Raw genomic sequence first — 20,487 nt, forward strand, 5'->3', positions numbered from 1 at the left:
GGCGCACACATTACGGCCAGAAATAAAAGCTCCGCCGTTAATAGGCGGTGTTTAGGAGTGTGAAAGCAATTTTGGCTCTTCCAGTTATGTTATTCTGCCCCACCCATTTTCCAGAGGGACACAGCGGGGCAAGAGATACACCGCGCCATTACGCGCAGCTACTACCGAGGCTCGGATGGTATCATAATTGTCTATGACGTCACACGCAAGGTATGTTTCTGCTCACGTTTTATTGAGTTGTATCACTGGCACAGTTCAAACTGGATGACCCGCGGTCTTAGTTAATTAACAGAAATGAAAGACTACCTTTTTTGAATCAGCTATTACTGTTATTTTTTTTTTATTCGGGTTGGCTGTCTCCACAGGCACCGGTTTCCGTTACTGAAGGTGCACTCATACCTACATGGCGGCCAGAAAAATATAATGGCTGCGTGTTAAGAATGCGGAAGCATTTTATGGCCCATTGCTCGAGAAGGCTGGCATGAGGCGTCTGCATCCGCGCAGGCGTTAGCATCTGGGACAGAAAAACAGAGCGTTCAAGAGCCTTCGCAAGCGCGGCACGAGGTTCTCCGCGTTCTATAGAGGAAACAGCGCAATATAAGAAAAACACAAGACCTGCCCTGCAAGGGAACGCATGAAACACGTGAAAAGCGGAACACGTGAAAACCAGAGGGTTCTCTCTGTGGATTTAAGTGTGGTGTTCGTCTGCGTGTTAAAGGGACATTGCAACACCTTGGTCAACTTTTTTCGAAATCTTAAATGCTTGCAGAACGTACTTATGCAACACTTCGACCACTAAAATTACGTCATTAAAGCAGCGTGGTGGCTAGCTTTCCTTCAGTTGCAGCAATGAAAGCAGTCGATAGCTTATTTAACAAAAATGCCACAAAGCAAAGCAGAGACAAAAGGCGTATCTGCTGCGACCAGCAAATCACGCAGTGCCACTCCATAGTGGCGATAACTATAGCCTTCGCAATGCTTCTTGATGCGAAGGAAAGTGTGAAAGCGTTTATCAGAAGTGCTGCGGAGTTTCTTTAAGCACACATTCCGTTGACGAGGCCCAGCCGCACAGCAGCCTCAATTACCTGCTGAGGGAAACTGGACTGAGCACAGAAAGGCTTGGTCGGTTGGCAAAACGCTTTTATTGTGCTTTCAGGGGCTCTCAGTTGATGTAAGGTCGTTCAACCTGAAATCTCCTCAAGCTCAATTAGGTGGGAGAGGGACAGGGTCTGGTTGCCCAGATCCTGAAGCGTTTCCGGAGCTGGTGATCTGACAAAAACCAGAATACCAGGGTGAGGAACACTTGGTTGAAATGTTGAACTGCCGGCTGAAGCAATTGTTCAAATGTGGAGCGTTGATAATTGAGTGAGCGGTACCGGGAACCCAAGTGTCGCCGCCAGCCTCGCTTGTAGAGTAGGCACCCAAAAAACATTCAGCGGTGTTCAGTTAAACGTTAATGCTTTCGCATTCACATTAATTCAGAAGGGCACAGGCGTCCTCGGACTTCAAAAATTAGCTTGCGCAGACCACTTGCTCCTCGCTGTATAAAAGTTTCAGAAATTTAGCTTTAGATATTCAGATTGTTAATGTAGAGAGCAAGTAGGACCAGTTCCAATTGTTGAATGTCTAGGTATTTTTAAGTCGACTCAACTAGAGAGAAACCACCTCTGCATCTGTAACGCTCGTTGTGTCACACTTTCGCCGCAGAAGAGAACACTGCACGATTAAGACAGACGTAACATCTCCAAAGGAATGAGTTGTTTATAAATGAATACTGGTGGTGTTGAGATTCCAACCTCTCGCTACGGGGTCTGTTACCAAGAATTTTAAGAAATAATCTACCGGTTCAGACTTGTATGCGGCGCAACGAGGGTCCCCGTCTACTACGTCGGTCGGTAAATGTGGTGTATCATGTGATCCCAGTAACCAGCGCTTCTTTACACGACCGCTACAGAGTCAATAGGAACTTGACTACTTTTCTTTGCTTCTGACTTTACCAGTCGTGCAGTGCCACAACGACTCCTTACGGCACTTGTGTCCTGGATCACGCTCATCTCCACCTTTCTCTGAGCAAAAATGCTAATTTGGTGAAGTCTACGTGTTAAATTGTTATTGCAAAGTAAACAGGCATAATTAAACAAAAATGATGAAGAACTTAATTGTTCTTCATCATTTGTTCTTCTGAGTGAATCAAGAACAGCCAATTACAATGAACTAACGAAATAAAAAAACCAAGTTCCTTGTCTTTAAAACTGTCCCCGCACGACGCAGGCAAAACTAAAAAAAGCCCCGTAAAACCGAACCCAGACAATAATGCGAAAATTGAAAGGCTGAGCCATTCATATAGTGGCGGAACTTTCATGTGGGTGGTGGATTACCAAGCGTAGTTGTGGCGGTTTCATTGAGTTACACGCCTTTACGGGACAAAAAAATTGAGTAAAATTGTGAGTACAAAATGTGAGTACAAAAACCTGAGCACTTCTTATGGGTTGTGAATGCGAAAGTAGGAAGGCCCAGTCGAACGGGTGTGAAGTCTCCCTTCTGCCTCGCGTTCTCGAAGGGCTCTGTATACCGGCAGATTCGAACGCTTTGCTTTCCAATTTTTATTATCTCTCACGAACAGCTTCGATCTCTCTCCGACGCATGGCGCCGCTACTCGTTCGTGCCTAGAACTAATAGGAGAGAGTTGTAGACGATAGGGGATTTCTCTGCACGTCTTTTTGCGCTCTTGGCTACGTTATTTTGTTCTCTTCACCTGCGGCGTACTGGCATAGCCGGCCACGCCAAGTTCAAGCTTTATGCGTTGGAACGCATCATGCTATAAACCATTCACGCCGGGTCCTTTGCCCCTACCATGATTTCTGAACATGGGTACTTCCCAGCACCCCCTTCCGCGCCGCTTCCGGTAACAAGCGGTTGACTTGAATACAGGAGCTAGAGGTAAACAGCTTGGCTGGAAGAATAGTGAAATAGCAGTAACATCGTAATTTCCTGCATATGGACAAAAATATATCATCAGAGAAGTGAAGGGAATTATTACTTATAATAGTGTAAATGGGCATAGTTGGTCGAGGTAAATTCGAAGGACAATTAAAGAAAAACAATAAATTTTGCGGAGTGTTTGCTCCCTGAGATAAATAAAAGTCAATCGCTTAAAACACAGTGCACCGAAACTGTTTCCTTGAAAGTACCGTAATACTTTTCAAAGCGTAACTTTGAGATATACCGTTCTTATGTAGGCTGCCGAAAGAAATGCTGGGAACCACGACAGTGAGCTGTGCGGCAACATACATTTCAATGCACGCGAGATGAAAAGAGGTACATAGAAAATTGTTGCCAGCTAAAAAACTAATAAAGTGTAGCCTTTCCTATTGCTCTATGGAGTTCTTGAACCATGCATTGAAACTTGCGGAGCTGCTGTCTAGGTACAGTAGTGTTACATTTAGACACTGCATGAGGCCACCTTTGAGACTTCAGAAAGTTTCGTGCCAAATTGAAATTATTTCCGCCAAATTATTTGCTAACTTCTTTCGGGTACTTCACGATATAAAATGCCGGCTTTCGTATGAGCTAGAGAACATGCACTCCACAAAAATCACTTGGCTGCCCCTTTAAAAATACAGCAGAAATTTGTAAAAAAAACTATACGTGGAAACAAAAATACCTTCTATATCATACCCAACCACGGAAGGTAGTAAAGGAAAGAAAAAAAAAAACAAAACTTAATGCAAGTCATGAAAAAACCTCAGCCACTTACTGCCCTGTACATGCACTAAAATGCTTATTTGGCGGAGGTAACACACTCATGAGCTATAAAAGTGCAAATATATATTATTTTTCGGAGCGAGAAGACCTAAAAACAGGAGAAGCTGCTTCGGAACGCTTAGCCATTAGCGCACACGTCTCGAAAGGTCTGTACATTTTTTAGTTGTCGGCTCCACCGTGCGGTGATAGAACGCAGATGGTTGTTTTAGTGATTATGGCCCGCGAAAAAATGATTTTGGCGATCTCACCACAAGCTGAAGTAGCTTTATAGGGAAGCTGTTAGCTCTTCGTTAGTCTGCAAATTTTGCGTCGTTGCAACCTAAAAAACCCAGGCAGGACCCTGCAGTTCTAACCCAAGACACAGAGCGCACGCGCCCAGCTAGCAGGACCCAGAAAAGGCCAGGGAAGCCGAAGGCAGTGCTTCGTTCCAATCAGGCTTACAACACCAAGTTCAGTATTTGTTTAAGAAAACACGAATCAAGAATCGAAACCTCATGGTGGATGAAGATCAGACGCCTGTGAAAAATGTAACGAAAACCCGCCTCATGCGTTCATGCGTTCGTGGTAAAGAATATGTTTGCAGCTGCTCCAGAAAAGGGGACCTGCAGTCATTCGAGGGCGAGCACATGCGTCACGCTTTGCCGCCAGAGAAGGCGAGCGCAAGTGACAAGGCCGCCAAAACTACGAGGAGCATGTCAAAACCTCCGCCATCAGCATGGGTAGTTTTTACAACAGCTTCACTGAATACCCACTTGCGGAGGGCTGGATGTGGGTCATTTTTTGACTGTCACCGGTACGTTCACTTTTCCAGGAAACTTTCGACAGCATACAATCGTGGCTGGAAGACATAGACACTTATGCTCGTGAGGATACCATCAAGATCCTCGTGGGTAACAAAAATGACATGACGAAGGAAAAGGTTGTCGACCACAGTTTCGCACAGGCAAGTGGAAATTAAGCACAAGAAACATGTATTTGTAAGCTTTATAACAATGCTACATGAGTTCAAATGCAAATATACGACTAGTTGTTGTTTATCACGGTGATTTTTGGTGTGTAACCTGTGTATAAGTAATTATTTTGAGAGCAGGCATGAAGCTAGTGGGTACGCATCTTTACATCTGGGAAAAAATTGCATAACTGCGAAACACAGTACCTAATTTGACGCCAGCGAGGTGGCATGGTCAGAAATAAATTTCCCTGTCCGCAGGAGGGCCACAAGTGGTGACGTTAGGGAAAATCACGCCGTTTGTTTTCAGTTTTAATAGAAAAATACTGCGAATAAAAGTAGTTTTCGGGAATGCGGCAACTGAATTTCAGAACGAAAACCCCACTAGTCCGTGCATCGCCAGGTAATTTTTTGCGTCACAACGACTTTGGGCCGCGTAAGCGCAAATATTAGGGAAATATAGCCGACCGTCTGTTCCGTCGTGTACGTAGTTACCGTGTTGACCGGGACCCGTCTGGGCACTTGGGCATTCGTAGCCGTAGGGGGATTAGTTCCGCGGGCCTGCCTTCGCCATGTTCGCGCCTCCTCGCCCTTTCGTGCGCGCAGGCGCAGACAGGTCTCGGTCAACCCGGTAACACGTAACCAACGAAACACACGGAGTGCTAAAAGTCTCTATTGTAGGTGTGACGTCACACCACTCCAAGTGATCCGCTGCGGAGAGACATTGCAGCTGCGCGCTCGCTCGAAATCTCACCATTGTGGTACCACAAGAGTAGGCAATGATTTAATGGCTACTTTGCAGGCGCTTAGTCGCTCAGTCTTGCAATAGAGGGCGCGCTGACTGTCTCGGAGCCTCGACACTATTATATCATGTGACAACGCGAGGGCTTAGCGGCTGCTTCACCGATGCTTGGCCACTGAGTCTCGCCATGGATGGCGCATGGGCTGAGCTGTAAAAGCGTGCGCTTGAGGGATAGTAACAGGCCGAATTCAACCATCGAGTAGACTATAGCAAGACGGCAGGATGCGCTTAACGTTCACAAAACCGAACGTTCGTTAAACATTGCGTGCATAATCTTTCAAAAATCAGACCAAATGGACCTTTCGCTTGTGATAACTAGGTTGATGAGCGCTAAACCTGACCAATCTTTTACACGAAGAAAAAATAATTCCTAAAATCAACAGGTTATTGGCACGCTTTTGCATCCTTTGCCGAATTGTTTGACGTGAGAACTTAGTGTACAACTTTTTCCTCGCGTGCTCACTGAATTTTCGCCAGCAGGCACGAGGTACACAATACGTGGGCGATGGTCTGCGTACTCTAAAAAGGAGTACTAATGAGTGAACTAATTCGGAAAGAAGTCTGCCTAGGAGATATACCAAACGCAGCACAGTATGAAGCACGGGCCGACAAATGTCGTAAACCCGTGGAGGTGAATCTTTGTCACCAATTCATGCAGGGTCGGGAAGAGACGGACCCGCTTGAGCACAGCAGGCAACAGTAGAACAATATGCACACAAGGCAATCTGAAAAATAAAACTTATTGTGGTTTAAATGACATCCCAACTAGGTTGCTTCGTCGTTTTGCTGAAATTCTCGCGAAATATTTGGCAGCTTTTGATGTTTCCTTGCGATCAGCTGAATTATCGGATAACTGGAGGACGACCAGGGTGGTGCGCATATTTAAAAAGGGAGAACGGCTGTAGATGGCAAATTAAAATCCAATTTCGTCAGCTTCGTCATGCTGCAAAATAGTAGAACACATGATATGCCCCTGTATAATTGAATTTGTAGAACACTCAATCATAAAAAAACTTCATTACAGTTTCAGACCACTCTACCGTTACGCAACTGATCGCGATGATTCATTCATTTGCTTCCGCTGTAGATAAACATGGCCAAGTTGATGTAGTTATTTATAGATATCTGCAAAGCCTTTGAAAAGCTGCCTCACATGGAAATAATATCAAAATCTTAGGGAAAGGGAAACTGGGGTCGCTGAAATGTTTGTTTCTTGGATTGCAGCTTACTTAACCAACCGCAATCAGTTTGTCGATGTCGGTCTTCCAGTCCCTTTTGGAGTGCCATAGGGAAGTCTATTAGGCCTGATTCTTTTTCACTTGTGTAATAGTGGCATTTAAGATGTAGTTAGCCGTGGTGTCCAGATTCGACTCTTCGACTCTTCATCCGTATAAAAATGTCAATTCTGGCATGGATCAAGACAAGCTCAACAATAGCCTAAATAGCTTTCGGAAATGTCTTGATAAACGTGGTATAATTCTTGATGTCAGCAAGTGTGCGTATCTTCCTGTAACTCGAAAAAAGCAGCACTCAAGCATGTGCACAAACTATGTCCTTTGCCGCTGAAAGAGGCTAGCAACTATAAGTATTTAGGCATGACACTAACAAATAACGTGTCTTGGAACCTTCGCATCAACAACAATTGCTCGTGCATGTCTTCCGAAAGCTTTGTTTTTTAAAACACAATGTTAAATGTGCCCCGCTAAGGTTCCCCTTTCAGGTTACTTAGCATTTGCATTAAACTTCTAGGTTACTCAGCATTAATACGCGCCCAGCTTGAGTACGCCTGCACAGTTCGGGATACATATACAAAATACAATATTGATAATCTTGAACAATTCTAAGGAATGGCGATGCGGTTTATTCAGAAGAAAGTTTTCTGAACTGACTCACCCACGGAAGTAATAAAAATTAACCACCTATATTTACTCGAAATTCGAAGAAAGCAATTGAGATTAGATTTTTTCTCTACTTGTAAGTAACAAACTAGCACTCGACCCCTCACTGTTTGTATCGTCCTTAGCAACCAGTTACCCGACACCGCCAACCTCTCTGCCTTAGTCTAAGGCAGAGAGGTTGGCACAAATTACTCTTTTGAACTTTTCTTTTTTTCCATGCACGGTAAGTAATGGTATCACCTAGCCACCACGAACACACTCTTGTAATGCGGTGTAATACTGTTGAATTGTGCACCCTAGTATCGAGTGTCCTGCTTGGACCGAGTGTCCGCAGTATGCCATAAAAAGACCCGTGCGATTGCTGCGACAGCTAGCTGCGTTACTGAGGTTATGGCAGTATAGAAGCGTCCAAAAAGAAATCATTTCCTCCAATGTAAGTCGACTGTTAATTTATTTGTAATTTGAGTGGTTTCGGTCACGAAATAACAACAGAATTCTCTACTGCTTGTTGCTGTTGCGAACACTAGATGAAGGGCTCTTGGTTCTCGTTTTCATTTGGTTGCAATGCGATGAAACCCTTTCGGTCATAGCACATCACATTTGCGTGAGAAATGTATTTGTAGCAGCCCAGGTACTGCTGAAAGTTATTACCCTTAGTTGCGTTTGCTTGCGGAGCTCGAAATTGTCGGTTCAGATTGTCTCACTAACTCAGATAATTCTACTTCTTACAATAAGAACGGTGTGTTACCACTTTGGTAAAAGGCGAGGAATCAAACGTGTATGCAGCGTGAAAATGTGATGGCCAGTATGTGCATTCACGATTCCGCCTTTCAGGCTTAATTATTTTGACCACGAGCACTTGCCTAATTCTACATGTGAAATCACGCGCATCTTTACCAGAAGAGTGAATTGTTGTGTGTAAAAATTTACCACCTGTTTAATAATTCCCAAACTACAGCCTATAGTTATTTAACGTCGCACTTCTCCTCAAGCATGTAAAATTTCTGAGCCAACTTCCATTGAAAAATTTTAGAACCTAATAAGGGTCAGCATATTTCGTTTTTTACCTTTTCAGGGTTTTGCGGATCAACACGGTCTTCCATTCCTCGAAGCCAGTGCCCGGAATGCTACAAACGTTGAGAAAATCTTTGAAACAATTGCAACACTGCTCAAGGAGCGTGCGGGGCCCCCTAAGAAAAGGGACAATAAAGGCGACCAGACTGACACAGTCCAACTGGACTCTGAAAAGAAGCCTAAAAAACGCTCTGGTTGCTGCTAGCTATGGCTATTTTTCTGTTTATTTTTTTTTGAAAAAGAATATTCATTGTTTCAAAAAAATTTCTGTGTTTTGCTATTTCATTTTATTTTTGGTGGTTGTTTTTTCATCTTTTGTTCGTAAGATGCGTTAAATGGTAGGTCGCTGCGTGGGCATCCACCACACATAGAAGCCAAACACCCCCTTCAAGGCCACAGCGTTTTACCTAGCTTGCCATTTCGGTTCGTCCGCCGAGGTGCTCGCCGTCGAGATGGGATTATTGTCGACGAAGTGTTTATTTATTTATTGTTTATACAATACTGCACGCCAATTTTAGGGCCCCTGCTGGAGAGGCATAATGAAGCTGTACGCAGAAACATCAGCAGAAACAATACATAGCGCATAAATACAACGCTTGGGTAATGGTTTATGTTTTTTTATTTAGCATTACTACTAAAACCAATAGCAGGCGCTGTAGTGGAAGGGTTTAAACATGGTATGCATGTGTAAAAGTTCGGACTGCAAGCCCCACCTTCAAAAAAAAAAAAAACTGCACAATGGACGAGGACAGAGCAACACAGTAGACTGGACGAGCGCTCGTCCCGTCTATTGTGTTTCTCTGCCCTCGTCCATTGCGCTCTTTTTCTTTTTTGAAGCCATGAACCAACTCGCCCAACGAAGCCTGCTATTAAATGTAAACACCAGGGCAAACATTACGGTACTTTCAGAGTAAACAACAGAGGAATATCCCGAGTATTTTCGCGAGGTTTAACAAATGTGCAGTTTTCACAAATCACGAGGAACATAAATTGAAGCAAGAGTTAGAATATTTCAGAAATGTAGGTACGCAAAATCATCAACAAACCAATAGAACAAAAATGAAAACAGTGATACCATTTAACAAGAGCAATTTCAAGTTTGAAGATGAGTGTGGAATTTGGCAGTATCGTCTTCCGCAAGCACGCGTGCTTCTAAGTAATTCCAGTCTATTATGATCCGCAGAATTAAAAAAAAAGTATTTAAATGCATTGTGTCGGTTCCGAAATGATATCCTGCGCTAAAGAACATAGCCTGAGGAAAATTCAGTGTAGTAAGCGGCTCAGCTGCGGAGCCTTCATTTGACCAATTTGAACATAAAAAACAAGCGACAAATACGATTTCGCACCATAATTTGTTTAAAGCCTGCTTTGGCAACTAACTGAGGAACGATGTTATTTCATAGCTGTTAATTATAAACCTGAAATCCCTATTTTGCACCCTTTCTGTTGTGCGAAGGTTAAGAGACATGCATGTTTCCCAGATATAATTCACATAGTCCAGAATTAGTAGAATAATGGTTTTATAGGCTAAGAGCTTAGTGTAACTTGAAGCTCTGCACAAAGCTTATTATTTTGGATAGCCAAGTTTAGACATTGCTTTTCTGTACGCATGACCGATATGTTTGTCCCAATGCATGTCATCGGATCTGACAAGACAAAGGTATTTAAACTCTTTGACTCGTGTTAATGTATTTTCCATCGGCTGTGTAATTAAAAGTGGAGAAGGTGATTTTTGTTAGTACCAGGCACAATAGCACATTTTTTGTATTTCACAGACATCTGCCACTTCTTGCACCATTAGAATATTTTGCGGAAGCGGCGTTCCATTTTAGGTGATAGCGGGGGGGGGGGGGTGATTACGGAATATAACACAGTCGCCCGCATACAGTCTTGTATGGACGTCACACTGGTCTACAGCATTGTTTTTAAAGATGAGAAAAGGTAATGGGCCGAATACCGAACCTTGCGGCAAGCTAGAGCACACATTCAAAACTTTTCACGGAGTTTCTTCGTATAGTACATTTGCTGTCTGCACGTGATAAAAGATCTAATTCAGTTGCAGAGCTGGGAACTTTTTAGCGCAATAATGAGCTTATTAGGGGAGTTCTTAGGAAGGACTTCGCTAATTAGGAAGAAACTGCTTTTACTTGAGACCGTTCACTAATAGCCTAAGCAAAGTCATGGATGGTTTCATGAAGTTGAGTCAGAGCGGAAAACCCCACCGGAAGCCATACTGGTATAAGACAGACTTCAATGGTAATGAGAAAAAGGGTAATGTGCTTCTAACTGATATGCTTCAGCAGTCTATAGGAAGTGCTTGTCAGAGCAATCGGGCGTTCAAGTAATTCTACCATTGTGAATAACGGCTGTAGTAGGCAGGTCGAGTCGTTTATTGCGCGAGGAACGTATGGCTATTAGACAAGGTTAGTCGTCGCGAAATACGGTGCTAACGATTGATTCTGGCAACGGCGTGTAAGTCTTATCGTAAGCGGTTTCAGATAAAACGCACCGTTTATTGACAGCCGGTTGTTATTCAAAAGGAAAAGTAATAGGAGCCTCTGAACTTTACGTCGGATTTCAAGAAGGACAATCCTGCTTGCTTTTCTAAAGTTACCCGGGGAATTAAATCTTCGGCCTTTGGAGAAGATAAAACGAACTGCTTCGCATTGGATCATTTGAAGTGCTTCAATATGTTTTTATTGCATGGTTCCCTGACTATAGATGCATATTTCAACGTGGGACGTATAGCAGTCGTGTAAGAAATTTTTGTAACAGTAGGAAAGACATGTTTTAATTTGTGCCTCAAGAAAATAACTTTGTGAAAGGATCACGGGCCAGACATGAGAAATTTACGTTTTCCAACTTAGGTTGTTGGTTAAGTGAAATCGAGGCACTTTCACTCAAATTCAGCTAGTTCCTGGGTGTCATATAGATCCGTGAAGGAGGAAAAGCTTTTTTGTTACTTACTCGCATGTATGTAAACGGATTTATCAGTTTTTAATTTTATGTGCCATTCTGCGTACTTTGCAAAGATGTTCTGTACGGTTAGGGTTCGACAAGAGGCGGTCATCTTCACAAGTGATTTTAATGAGCGGTGCGGAATTGTTATCGATGATGTGATGAATACAAATAAAAATAATAATGGCAACAATCCCCTGAGGAACCCCAGAGGTTACACAAAGTGGATCAGGGCAATTTGTGTCAGTGCTTACAAACGACGTCCCTTTAGGTGACGCTGTCCATAGCTGCTGTTCCCATTCTAAGTCGCGTAAATATCATTGTAGTTTGGAAGTACTGCAGCTGACACGTTTTGGTCGCAGAGCGAAGAAGCAGGAATGTGCCCGTATACTGCGAGGTTGTAAAAAAATTGGCTCCAATCCACGCTGTGAGGGTTGTTGAAAAGCGAATATCCAAACGACACCCACAACAATTTCCCATGCGACTTCATTTGAATTCCCTCACGTGGCTCTACAAAGAGTGAACAAGTGAAGTGAGACGGGCTAGTTGGTGCATGATGTTACTTAGAAAAAACAGCTCCAAAAACGATACGACAGGGAGAAAAGACAAGCACTGCGCTGAACTGCGAACTGAGGTTTATTTAGAAGAACAATGTATATATACTAGAATAAAAAAACAAGGAGAAGAGAAGGAAATTCATAACACAAACACATAAAATTGAAGTTGATTGTGGAAATGAAAGCAGCCACGTGTAATGCGTTGATCATGATCCTAGGTATTTTATCTCCCTGTCGTACAACTCGATAGAGGGTGTGCTCACGCACCTATCTCCCATTGTGTGGGTGACGAAAGCCTCGTGTATCTCCCTCGTGCACTGCTCGCGATACCGCTTCAGGATGACGGTGCGGTCGAATGCTGATGGGGATATCTGGCATTGCTGGCACTTTGCACAGTGTGCCGCTAGATTGCTGCCAGTGCCTGTCCGCACCGTGTTTGCGTGCTCCCTGACCCGGTCATTAGGGCAGCGGCCAGTTTGTCCGACATAGCTTTTGCCACAAGAGAGCTCAATCTTATACACCACACCTTCTATACACTCCCTGAAGCGATTGGCATGTTTCTGTATTTTTTGCTGTTTACCGGCCCCGTATTCACCCGGCCGCACATACCGCTAAGTTTTTTATTAGCCGAAAAAACAACACGCACGCCCGCGCGACCACCCGCCTTCTTAATCCGGTGGGACACGCTATGGACATACGGTATCACCGCAATTCTTGGGGCCCCTTCTTCCCTTGTGCATGGTGTGCGTTGCTTGTGGGTCTGCGAAATCAAAGTCTCCGCTAGCGCGCTGAGCAGCTTTACTCCCTGTCTTATCGTTTTTTGGCGCTGGTTTTTTCTAAGTAACAAAGAATGAAACGAAAGATTCTGCCAGCCGTTACTTGGAATTCGAGGGTGCGGCATCGCGAACGCAGCAGTTTCGGCCACGGCCGGGCTAGAGGGGCGGACTCCACCGCTGGTGCCCGGCCATGCGTCGGCGGAAAGAAAACGGAGGGAAGCGTCTTTCGAAGGGTGAGACAGTGGAACCTAGCCATCCCGATGTGCTAGCTCAGGGCTACACCACCGCGCGACACAAGCGTAGACACCGAAACGATTCCGCGTGTGAGCTTAGTGATCCCCATTTACAGCGATTTAAACTAGTTACTTTAGTAAGTTTGAGAATTGCGAGAAAGCTGAGGGAACATTTATAACCGTTATTTATCAGGACCAGTTGCTTCTTCCGGCTTTTGTAATACCTCTTAAAACGCAACCAACTCGGCCTTCAACAATTTATAAAACGGAGCCCCATTCACGGCAAGCAGTGCGCAAAAGGCAGCGTTTCTTTAGCGGCCAGATGTGTATATGTGGTCTCTACATTTCGTTTACCCGCCCTTCAAACCAATCATTTACGTATCTTTGCCGTACGACCATTTAATTCCGTCGGGTCTGCGTTATCCAGGAGATGCTGTCGAGCATGTTAATTAAGCCGTGTGAAGGAAGCGCGCAGTGCACGAGAAGCTGCGCCAAACCAGCCAAAACAACCGTCGCTAAAGCAGACTACAAAGCCGTACCGCCGCCAAGCAGGCAACTCCGCGCGGGAAATGCTGGGTAAATTCAACGCGCAATCTACACTGTGCTCCAAGAGTGAGAACCTCCCTCCCGGCCCCCCCCTTCCCTTGTTGTCCCGCACGCCGCGTAAGAACTGTTGGTAGGTAGGGGTAGAAAGGTTTGCTTGAAAATGACACTATGCTGATCGCTGTTAAGTTAAAACGAGCGTTAAAACGAGCGTTAAAGCGCACCACTTAAAACGAGCGCAGACCCCGGAGAGTTTCGATCAACATTCTAGGAGACATGAGAGTAATCACAGTTGGCATTCGCTATCATTCTGAGGAGGTAGCAGTAAACTACCATTTTAGGAACAGGCGAAACAGTACGGTTTATTCGCGCGAGAGAGGCATTGAGGAAGTCGATCGTGTAACCTAGCATGGCTAGTCGCTGGCAACAAGAAAAAAATTCAACGATGTAGTCCTTGCTGACCCTGGTAACGGTCCAAATAGAGTTGCCGGCGGCGGTCTTGTATGAGAGCATTGTGAGTCTTTGCGCACTCTGCCAAACCACTTCCGCTCACTGACTAGCCAGAGTCGCCATGGATTATTCATACTGACTCTGGCTCGACAACAAGCGAGAGTGGTTTTGGCGGTTGGATTGAAATGAATTCGGACTGTTACATCTTGCACGACTTTGACAACAACACTGTGAAATGAAAACACAAAGGTTGTAAAATATAGGAAGCTGTTTTACGCGGGAACATGATAGAAGACGAGGAGAACTGTACACACGAGCTGCGCAAAACCCTGATTCTAGGGAGGCTGTGGCGTGTGCAGGCTGCTTGTTGACAAAATCTGCGCTACGGCGCGACGAAGGAACAACAGCTAAAAAGAGACGCAAATTCGATGTATCAGAAAAGAATGTGCTAATAAATACCGCCAGGCTTTAGCATTCATGGCACGTAAGCAGACTTAGGTGTACCAAGAAATTTTTTTCGCCGCCCAAACTGGCGGCAGGCTGGATTCTACCACTCGTTCAAATGTTGCGCGGGAGTCGCAATGTACTTCGAGCCGAGGCAGGCGCGGTTCGACACACCTTACCCTTGGCAACATCTAGAGGGCGGCCAAAAGAGCTCTTTCGACTCTACAAGACAGCTCATTCAACGCACGCACTCCACTATGTCATTCTGCGCTGTTAGATCACTGGTTGTGTTGACACAGCGGCGCAGAAATGATCAGAGCTGCGTGAAAAATTTGCTGATATGCACCAGTCATTTCTCACGCAGTTAAATATACAGGGCACGAGTATGACCCCATTGATCATTTTTCTTTTGCCTCCAAAAGGTTCATTTCACTCAGTTTGTAAACTCGCTTGGGTGGCGTTCATTCCCCCCCCCCCCCCCCCACGAAGCGCCTTTGCAGCTCCTGTTGATATTCGTAGTGGGCGGTAAAACCACACATTAACTTCCTTTATATTGCACAAACGCTGCACGAACGTGGCTGCCACTATTGAACAGCAAGCATCCTAACTCAAGGATTACCTCGGCGTCAGGCTCGTAGGAAACACCTTTATTCTTGATCAAAATAAATGTTATGATGTCTCAGCTGGACGGACGCCTGCTCCACGAAACGGCGATGCGAGTGCTATGGTTGGCGCGGGTTTTCGAACAGCTCGGGATGATTGTGGGTGTAACCGAGGCGCAGTGCCTCGGTTATAATAATGCACTGGGGCAGAAATCAAACATCGCAGCACCTGTAAAGCCTCAGGACAATGTGGAATGAAGAAGTAGTTTTGTTAACCTGCCCTCGTCCCTGACCTTTGCTGTTTTTCTCGCTGCCTCCAGACTACGCCAGGATTTGAACTTACAGCGCCCATTTATATGTGTCTGCGAGTTCTGTGTGCTTCTATTTTCTCGCAAGTGTTTAGAAAGGCTATAAAATAACTGAGGTATAGCTACAGCTTTGGCAACACTTCGTTTGATATCTTAAAACGCGGGCGAAGTTTTAATTTAAATCTTAGGATATTGCGTAATCTATCAACAAAAATGTTAGGGTTAGAATTTTCGCCGATACATTCAGTGTTTGTAAAAAATAACCACCCAGGACGGCTCAAAAATTCCTGATGGCGCTCTTGCAAAGTCGTTTAACAAGGGTGCAAAATAGTACAAACGAAAAATTAAAAGAGATAAAACTGTTGTATTTCCTGCCGCAAAGACAAATGGGTTCTCTTACACTTGCCGAGGTTGAGATTCCCAAATATTGAGGCGCACATATTTCCACGGAGTTCGAAGGAACATGTTAAGAACACCGGTTCAACTGCAGAAACGAAACTCTGGTTTTTTAAGCTTGTTTCAACAGACGCTAAGTTAGCAACACACTTTACCTGCAAGACCTACATTCGAATACGTCACTAGCATATAGACTGTTATGTGAGTCAAACTGTTTCAAAAGGATTGATTAAGAGTCAAGGTAAAGTTCAAGTATTGATCAAAAACGTATAACGAAGAGTAGCTCGATTTATTTTGATTCGTTACTCGCAAACTGATTCTGTGGCAGACATGATGGCGTCTAGACCGACTAAGGATTCTTTTCTTGCTTTCGAAACACTATTTTAAATAAACGCTACGCTTTTCTTAACGGCCCAACAAGGCAGAACTTCGAGCAGCGCACACAAACATAATTCCGGAATGTCCCGATTACGTGTTGTGTTTTATGGCACATAAGCAGCTAAGATTTTGTCGATAGCACAATAGATAACGAATTACGTTAACAACCATTATTCAAAATGAAACTGGAACACAACTTGAAAACAAGCTGGAGCGAATATAAATCTCAACAAAATCCCGTGCATTAAACAAGATATAAAACATGTTGTGTTAATTTTTACAGAATCTCGCTCTTATACTTGTACGGTTGGTTCTAGTCATCCCGTGTGTTTTGTGTATGCGTGCTCAATGTGAGCGTATTTCATATATAAGGTGCGCGAGCTGTGTATATTGCAGTTTGTTTTTTCTCGGCGGCACCCCCATCCCTGTAATGCCCTCAGGTCTAACTGTCTTGCTGAATAAAAACAAAAAAATAAAGAAACTCAGAAGCAAGAAATGGCCTTGTTAGGATTAATAATTCTAGGTGTCGCGGAAACAGAAGGAACATTCGTTCACACTAATGCATACGTTAGAGATAAGACCTCTTTTGTAAGACACAGAGTATTTTCCAAGTGTTTCTGCAGATGAACGAGGCAGACATAGGGGGATCCAATAATCCGCGCGACGGAACAAAATAACAGAAGCACATAGGAGGGGTACGAACACGTTTCGAAGAGGTGCCACGCATGTGCGGGAGAGCATTCGTGTCTAGCGCTCATCCAACAGGCCTACCAAGGAATAAAAGCCTGCAGTATAGTGCCGGTATCGCTGATAAGTTATCTGTAGGGTCAGGCAGTAAGAGGAGGATATATTGTGAGCGTTTCCACGTTATCGAAGGTTCAGTGTTTCCTCGCCTGATGCGCCGCGTAGGTGTGGTTGCGATATCTACGGTGTTCCATTACACTTAGTCGAGAGTCAAGTAGAGGGGGGCCTGCAGCATGGCCGCGGCCAAAAATGAAAAGTAAGCGCTCTTTCTTTTCTTGGTTTTGTCATTATTATGAAGGAAACTAGCGTTTCTGGCCGATGATGCCTATACTACCTCGGGTGTTTGCACTGTAGCTCGCTTTCTTCTACCAAGGACGCAGCCATAGAAGACCACAACTTCAGCTGTAAACATCTCACATTGAAGCGTTGTGTTGGTTATTTTTAGAAGGCCGCTAAATTCGCCTACGTCGCGGTAATCTGCGTAGTTCACGCGGTGATGTATACATATAGTATAATTCCATTCATCAAACTTCTTTTCGGGGTTCGTCTGGTGGTTCTATGAAGCGAGACTTGGGACAAATCCTCTGCTACAAAGCACTGTTTGAAAGCGCCAAAAGGTGTACCGGGATACACGCCGGGTATAACACAAATAGCGACGCATGCAGGCAGAAAAAAATAAACTGGCTTACAATGTGGTTCCTGGGTACGCATTATGCCCCCTCTACAAGATGCCTTCTACGTCCTTATTAGTCTTTCTGGATGAGTGCAATATAGGACTCCTGCATTGAGCCTTTTTCATTATGGCCCTTTGAAGCTTCATTCCCTCTGTTTTCCCGTAGAAGTTTTAAATAGAGGCATGGCAAACCGCCTCTAAAGAGTTGTGTGCGTGGGTCCTAACTTTTATTAGTGAATGTACGTCAAATTAAAGACAGCAGAGCGGCGACATAATGACTCTGCTGTATCGAAGGCCATGGACACCTCCGCCAAAGTGGCCCCCCTCTTTCTGTGAGGCCATGTTTCTTCAGTTCGGTATGCTTGCTGGTAGGATTTCTGCCTTCGCTCGAGGACATTCGAATCTCTCTGAATGTTGAGCGCTGAATGGAGAGCCCTTTTGTCATGGAGGGTCATTGCGTCCCTTCTAAAAATCGCAACTTTCCGCACATTGTGCTTTTTCTTATGGAGGAGGAGGAGAAAACTTTACTGAACAGTAATGGAAAGAAGAAACCTTTCTTCAGGGAGAAGCATCAGACGAGAAAACTCCAGGTATGCAACACACATCTGTGCAGGTTACAGACATCTTCGCGAAAGGGGTATGCGTGGAATGTTGAGGTCACGAGTGTCCTGTGTCCTCCACTGAAGTCCAGCAATCATGGGTGCTTATGGGGCTCGGTCTGTGTCCTTGACCAGAAGCGCCAACTACGGGGGGGGCAATGGAGCTCGTGCTCCCCCCGGACGGCTTTATGGGGGGGCAGAGCCCCCTCTAGCCCCGGCTGAGGATTTTTTTTAAGGGCTTGGCTCGGCTCTGCGCCCGTCGACATCGGACTGTTGGCCGTCCTGTCAGCCAACTATTGTTTACAATAGGGGTTGGGATCTTGAAAGACAGTTCCGTCCTCCCGATGGGCAGGGGGAAACGCAGGGCTGTGTCGCTTTTCTTCACGCTGAGTTAGACGTGCTCAGTGTGCGGATTGTTGACAACAATGTAGCGCTGCGCTTGGCTATGGTGGCTAGAAAGGTGGCCCTTCTAGCCACCAGCTTGGTTTCAGCAGCACGCCAGCAAAGCGACATTTTGTCGGGAGCATAGGTCAGCGCATTCACTTGTGAGTACATTCATTTGTACTCTAACTCGCGAGTGAGTACGATGATGAGTGAGTACACACCCAGATTAAAAAGTGAGTATGATGACGATTGAGTACAGGGGTAAGTCCACTACTCATGTGTACACTACTCATGAGTATTAGTTCTCACGAGTACAATACTCATGAGCATGAGTACTCACGTGTATGAGTACTGGTGAGTATGGTACTCATGAGTACACAGTACTCATGATTACAATACTCATGAATACTGTATTTTCGAGTGCTTGCACTCGTGAGTACAGCAGTGCAAACAAGTTCTATCACAAACTCAGGTCTGGACGCACGTGTACGGGTTTCAGACATTTAGCGGTGGCGCTGTGCTGCTTAACTCTCAAGGATGGTAAAATCAGGCAACGAAAACTGCACCTCCCTCCTTTGCCTGTCCTTGTTTGGCGCTGTTAGCGTTTTTCGGCGGTCGCTCGCTAAGGGGCCGCGGTGAAAAGGGAAAAACGAGGGGGTGAGGTCCCGGTGGGAAGCGCGGCCACAGTTGCTCTGTTTCTACGGAACCTGTTGATTGGAGCAGTTATTTTTGTTCACAAAGGCGCTGCCTGGGACCGCGTAGCTGCTTCGTTACGCTTGCTTCATTGAAATTGTTTTGGGGAAGCGGGGGGGGGGGGGGGGGGGGCTGCTCACAATGCATGCACTACGCGCACCGAAGTCGCTCTTTTCCGGTCTTCAGCAGTTTCCATAGATGCATGTCATGCTCTGGAGTCGTTTCGTGAGCGGAACCGCTCATTTAAACAGTCACAGTTAGTTTACGCCATTCGCGTCCAATTGACTGCATGGTTTGTGTCAACCACATGGTTTTATTAGGCTCCCGTTTTGAAACTTTTTGCTCAGGTTTGGTAGGACTATGTGCTCGTGCTGTCCATTTACAAGTGAGCATATGGACCCACCGTGCAGGTCGTGGGTTGTTAATCGGACATCATAATGCCCAGTCGAACGCGTGTGACGCCTTGTTTCGCCTCCCATATTTTGTCGAACAGCGCTGGCATCTTGTTGCTGGAGGAGCGTTTTGCTTTCGAATGGCAACCCGATGCGCTGCTTCTCGTTTATGCCACCGTGTAATGATGAAGCTGACGACGACGGTGACAGCAAATTTTAATATAGCAAATCCCATAATTACACCACCTCATATTCAACCAGAATGATATTTTCTCTTCGCCTATGCAATTTTACGTTCAATACTTAACATAAAGATTAATTAATTAATAAAAATAAAGAGGGGGTAATAAACAGAATCTTATATTGTTTATTCGAGGAAATGCTATGTCGGGGTGGTTGTTCTTCCCCTACCTTCATCTACTGTTTACTGGCGGGGCGACCACTCCTCGCTAGCAACTTGTGCCCAGTTTAAGCTCGCAGTGTGGATGGCCTCGTGAAAGGGCCGTTTTATATGATGAGCGCCAACGCCAGACGTTGGGTTTTTACCTTAAGCTCGCGCCTTGGAACGTCTCGTAAAATATGTTGCTTGCCCATAACGACGCCACCGCACTTTTTTATCGATAGCTCTCAGCTTCATCAGCGCTTCTCGAACCAAGAGCTGCAGATTTCCACTGTGCAACCAACGCACCAACACGGGAATACATTGACGTCAGTGCAAGCTATCACGCCTCCGAAAAGCCTGTCTGCAAACTTTGTTTTCGAGGTCACAAAGCACGCCAGATCAGTTGGACAGTGCTGTAGCGGCTGCCAACCACCGGCAGCAACTGGGTGCACTGCGGCCGTCGACTGCGAGCGATACCCGCTCCAAG

The 20,487-nt window shown here is 45.1% G+C and overlaps 2 protein-coding genes across 4 annotated transcripts in view; both read left to right on the forward strand.

Annotated features, from left to right (window-relative positions):
* Positions 1–8,711, forward strand: part of LOC144150269 (ras-related protein Rab-1B-like) — a 203,188-nt gene extending 194,477 nt beyond the window's left edge. For 2 of the 3 annotated variants that reach the window (XM_077682131.1, XM_077682130.1), the window contains 3 exons: positions 115–210; positions 4,577–4,708; positions 8,490–8,711. In XM_077682131.1, coding sequence (XP_077538257.1) covers positions 115–210; positions 4,577–4,708; positions 8,490–8,693 — 432 coding nt within the window. In that variant the 3' untranslated portion in view covers positions 8,694–8,711. The remainder of the gene's footprint in view (positions 1–114; positions 211–4,576; positions 4,709–8,489) is intronic. The other variant, XM_077682129.1, reaches the window with a different exon arrangement.
* An 8,315-nt stretch (positions 8,712–17,026) lies between these two features.
* Positions 17,027–20,487, forward strand: part of LOC144149273 (uncharacterized) — a 97,020-nt gene continuing 93,559 nt past the window's right edge. The window contains exon 1 of the mRNA XM_077680826.1: positions 17,027–17,133. Within this exon, the coding sequence (XP_077536952.1) occupies positions 17,111–17,133 (23 nt within the window). The 5' untranslated portion in view covers positions 17,027–17,110. The remainder of the gene's footprint in view (positions 17,134–20,487) is intronic.

This window comes from Haemaphysalis longicornis, unplaced genomic scaffold, assembly GCF_048455015.1.
Source record: "Haemaphysalis longicornis isolate Haplotype H1 unplaced genomic scaffold, Haemaphysalis longicornis Haplotype H1 scaffold_8, whole genome shotgun sequence".
In the NCBI taxonomy this organism is placed as follows: Eukaryota; Metazoa; Arthropoda; class Arachnida; order Ixodida; family Ixodidae; genus Haemaphysalis; species Haemaphysalis longicornis.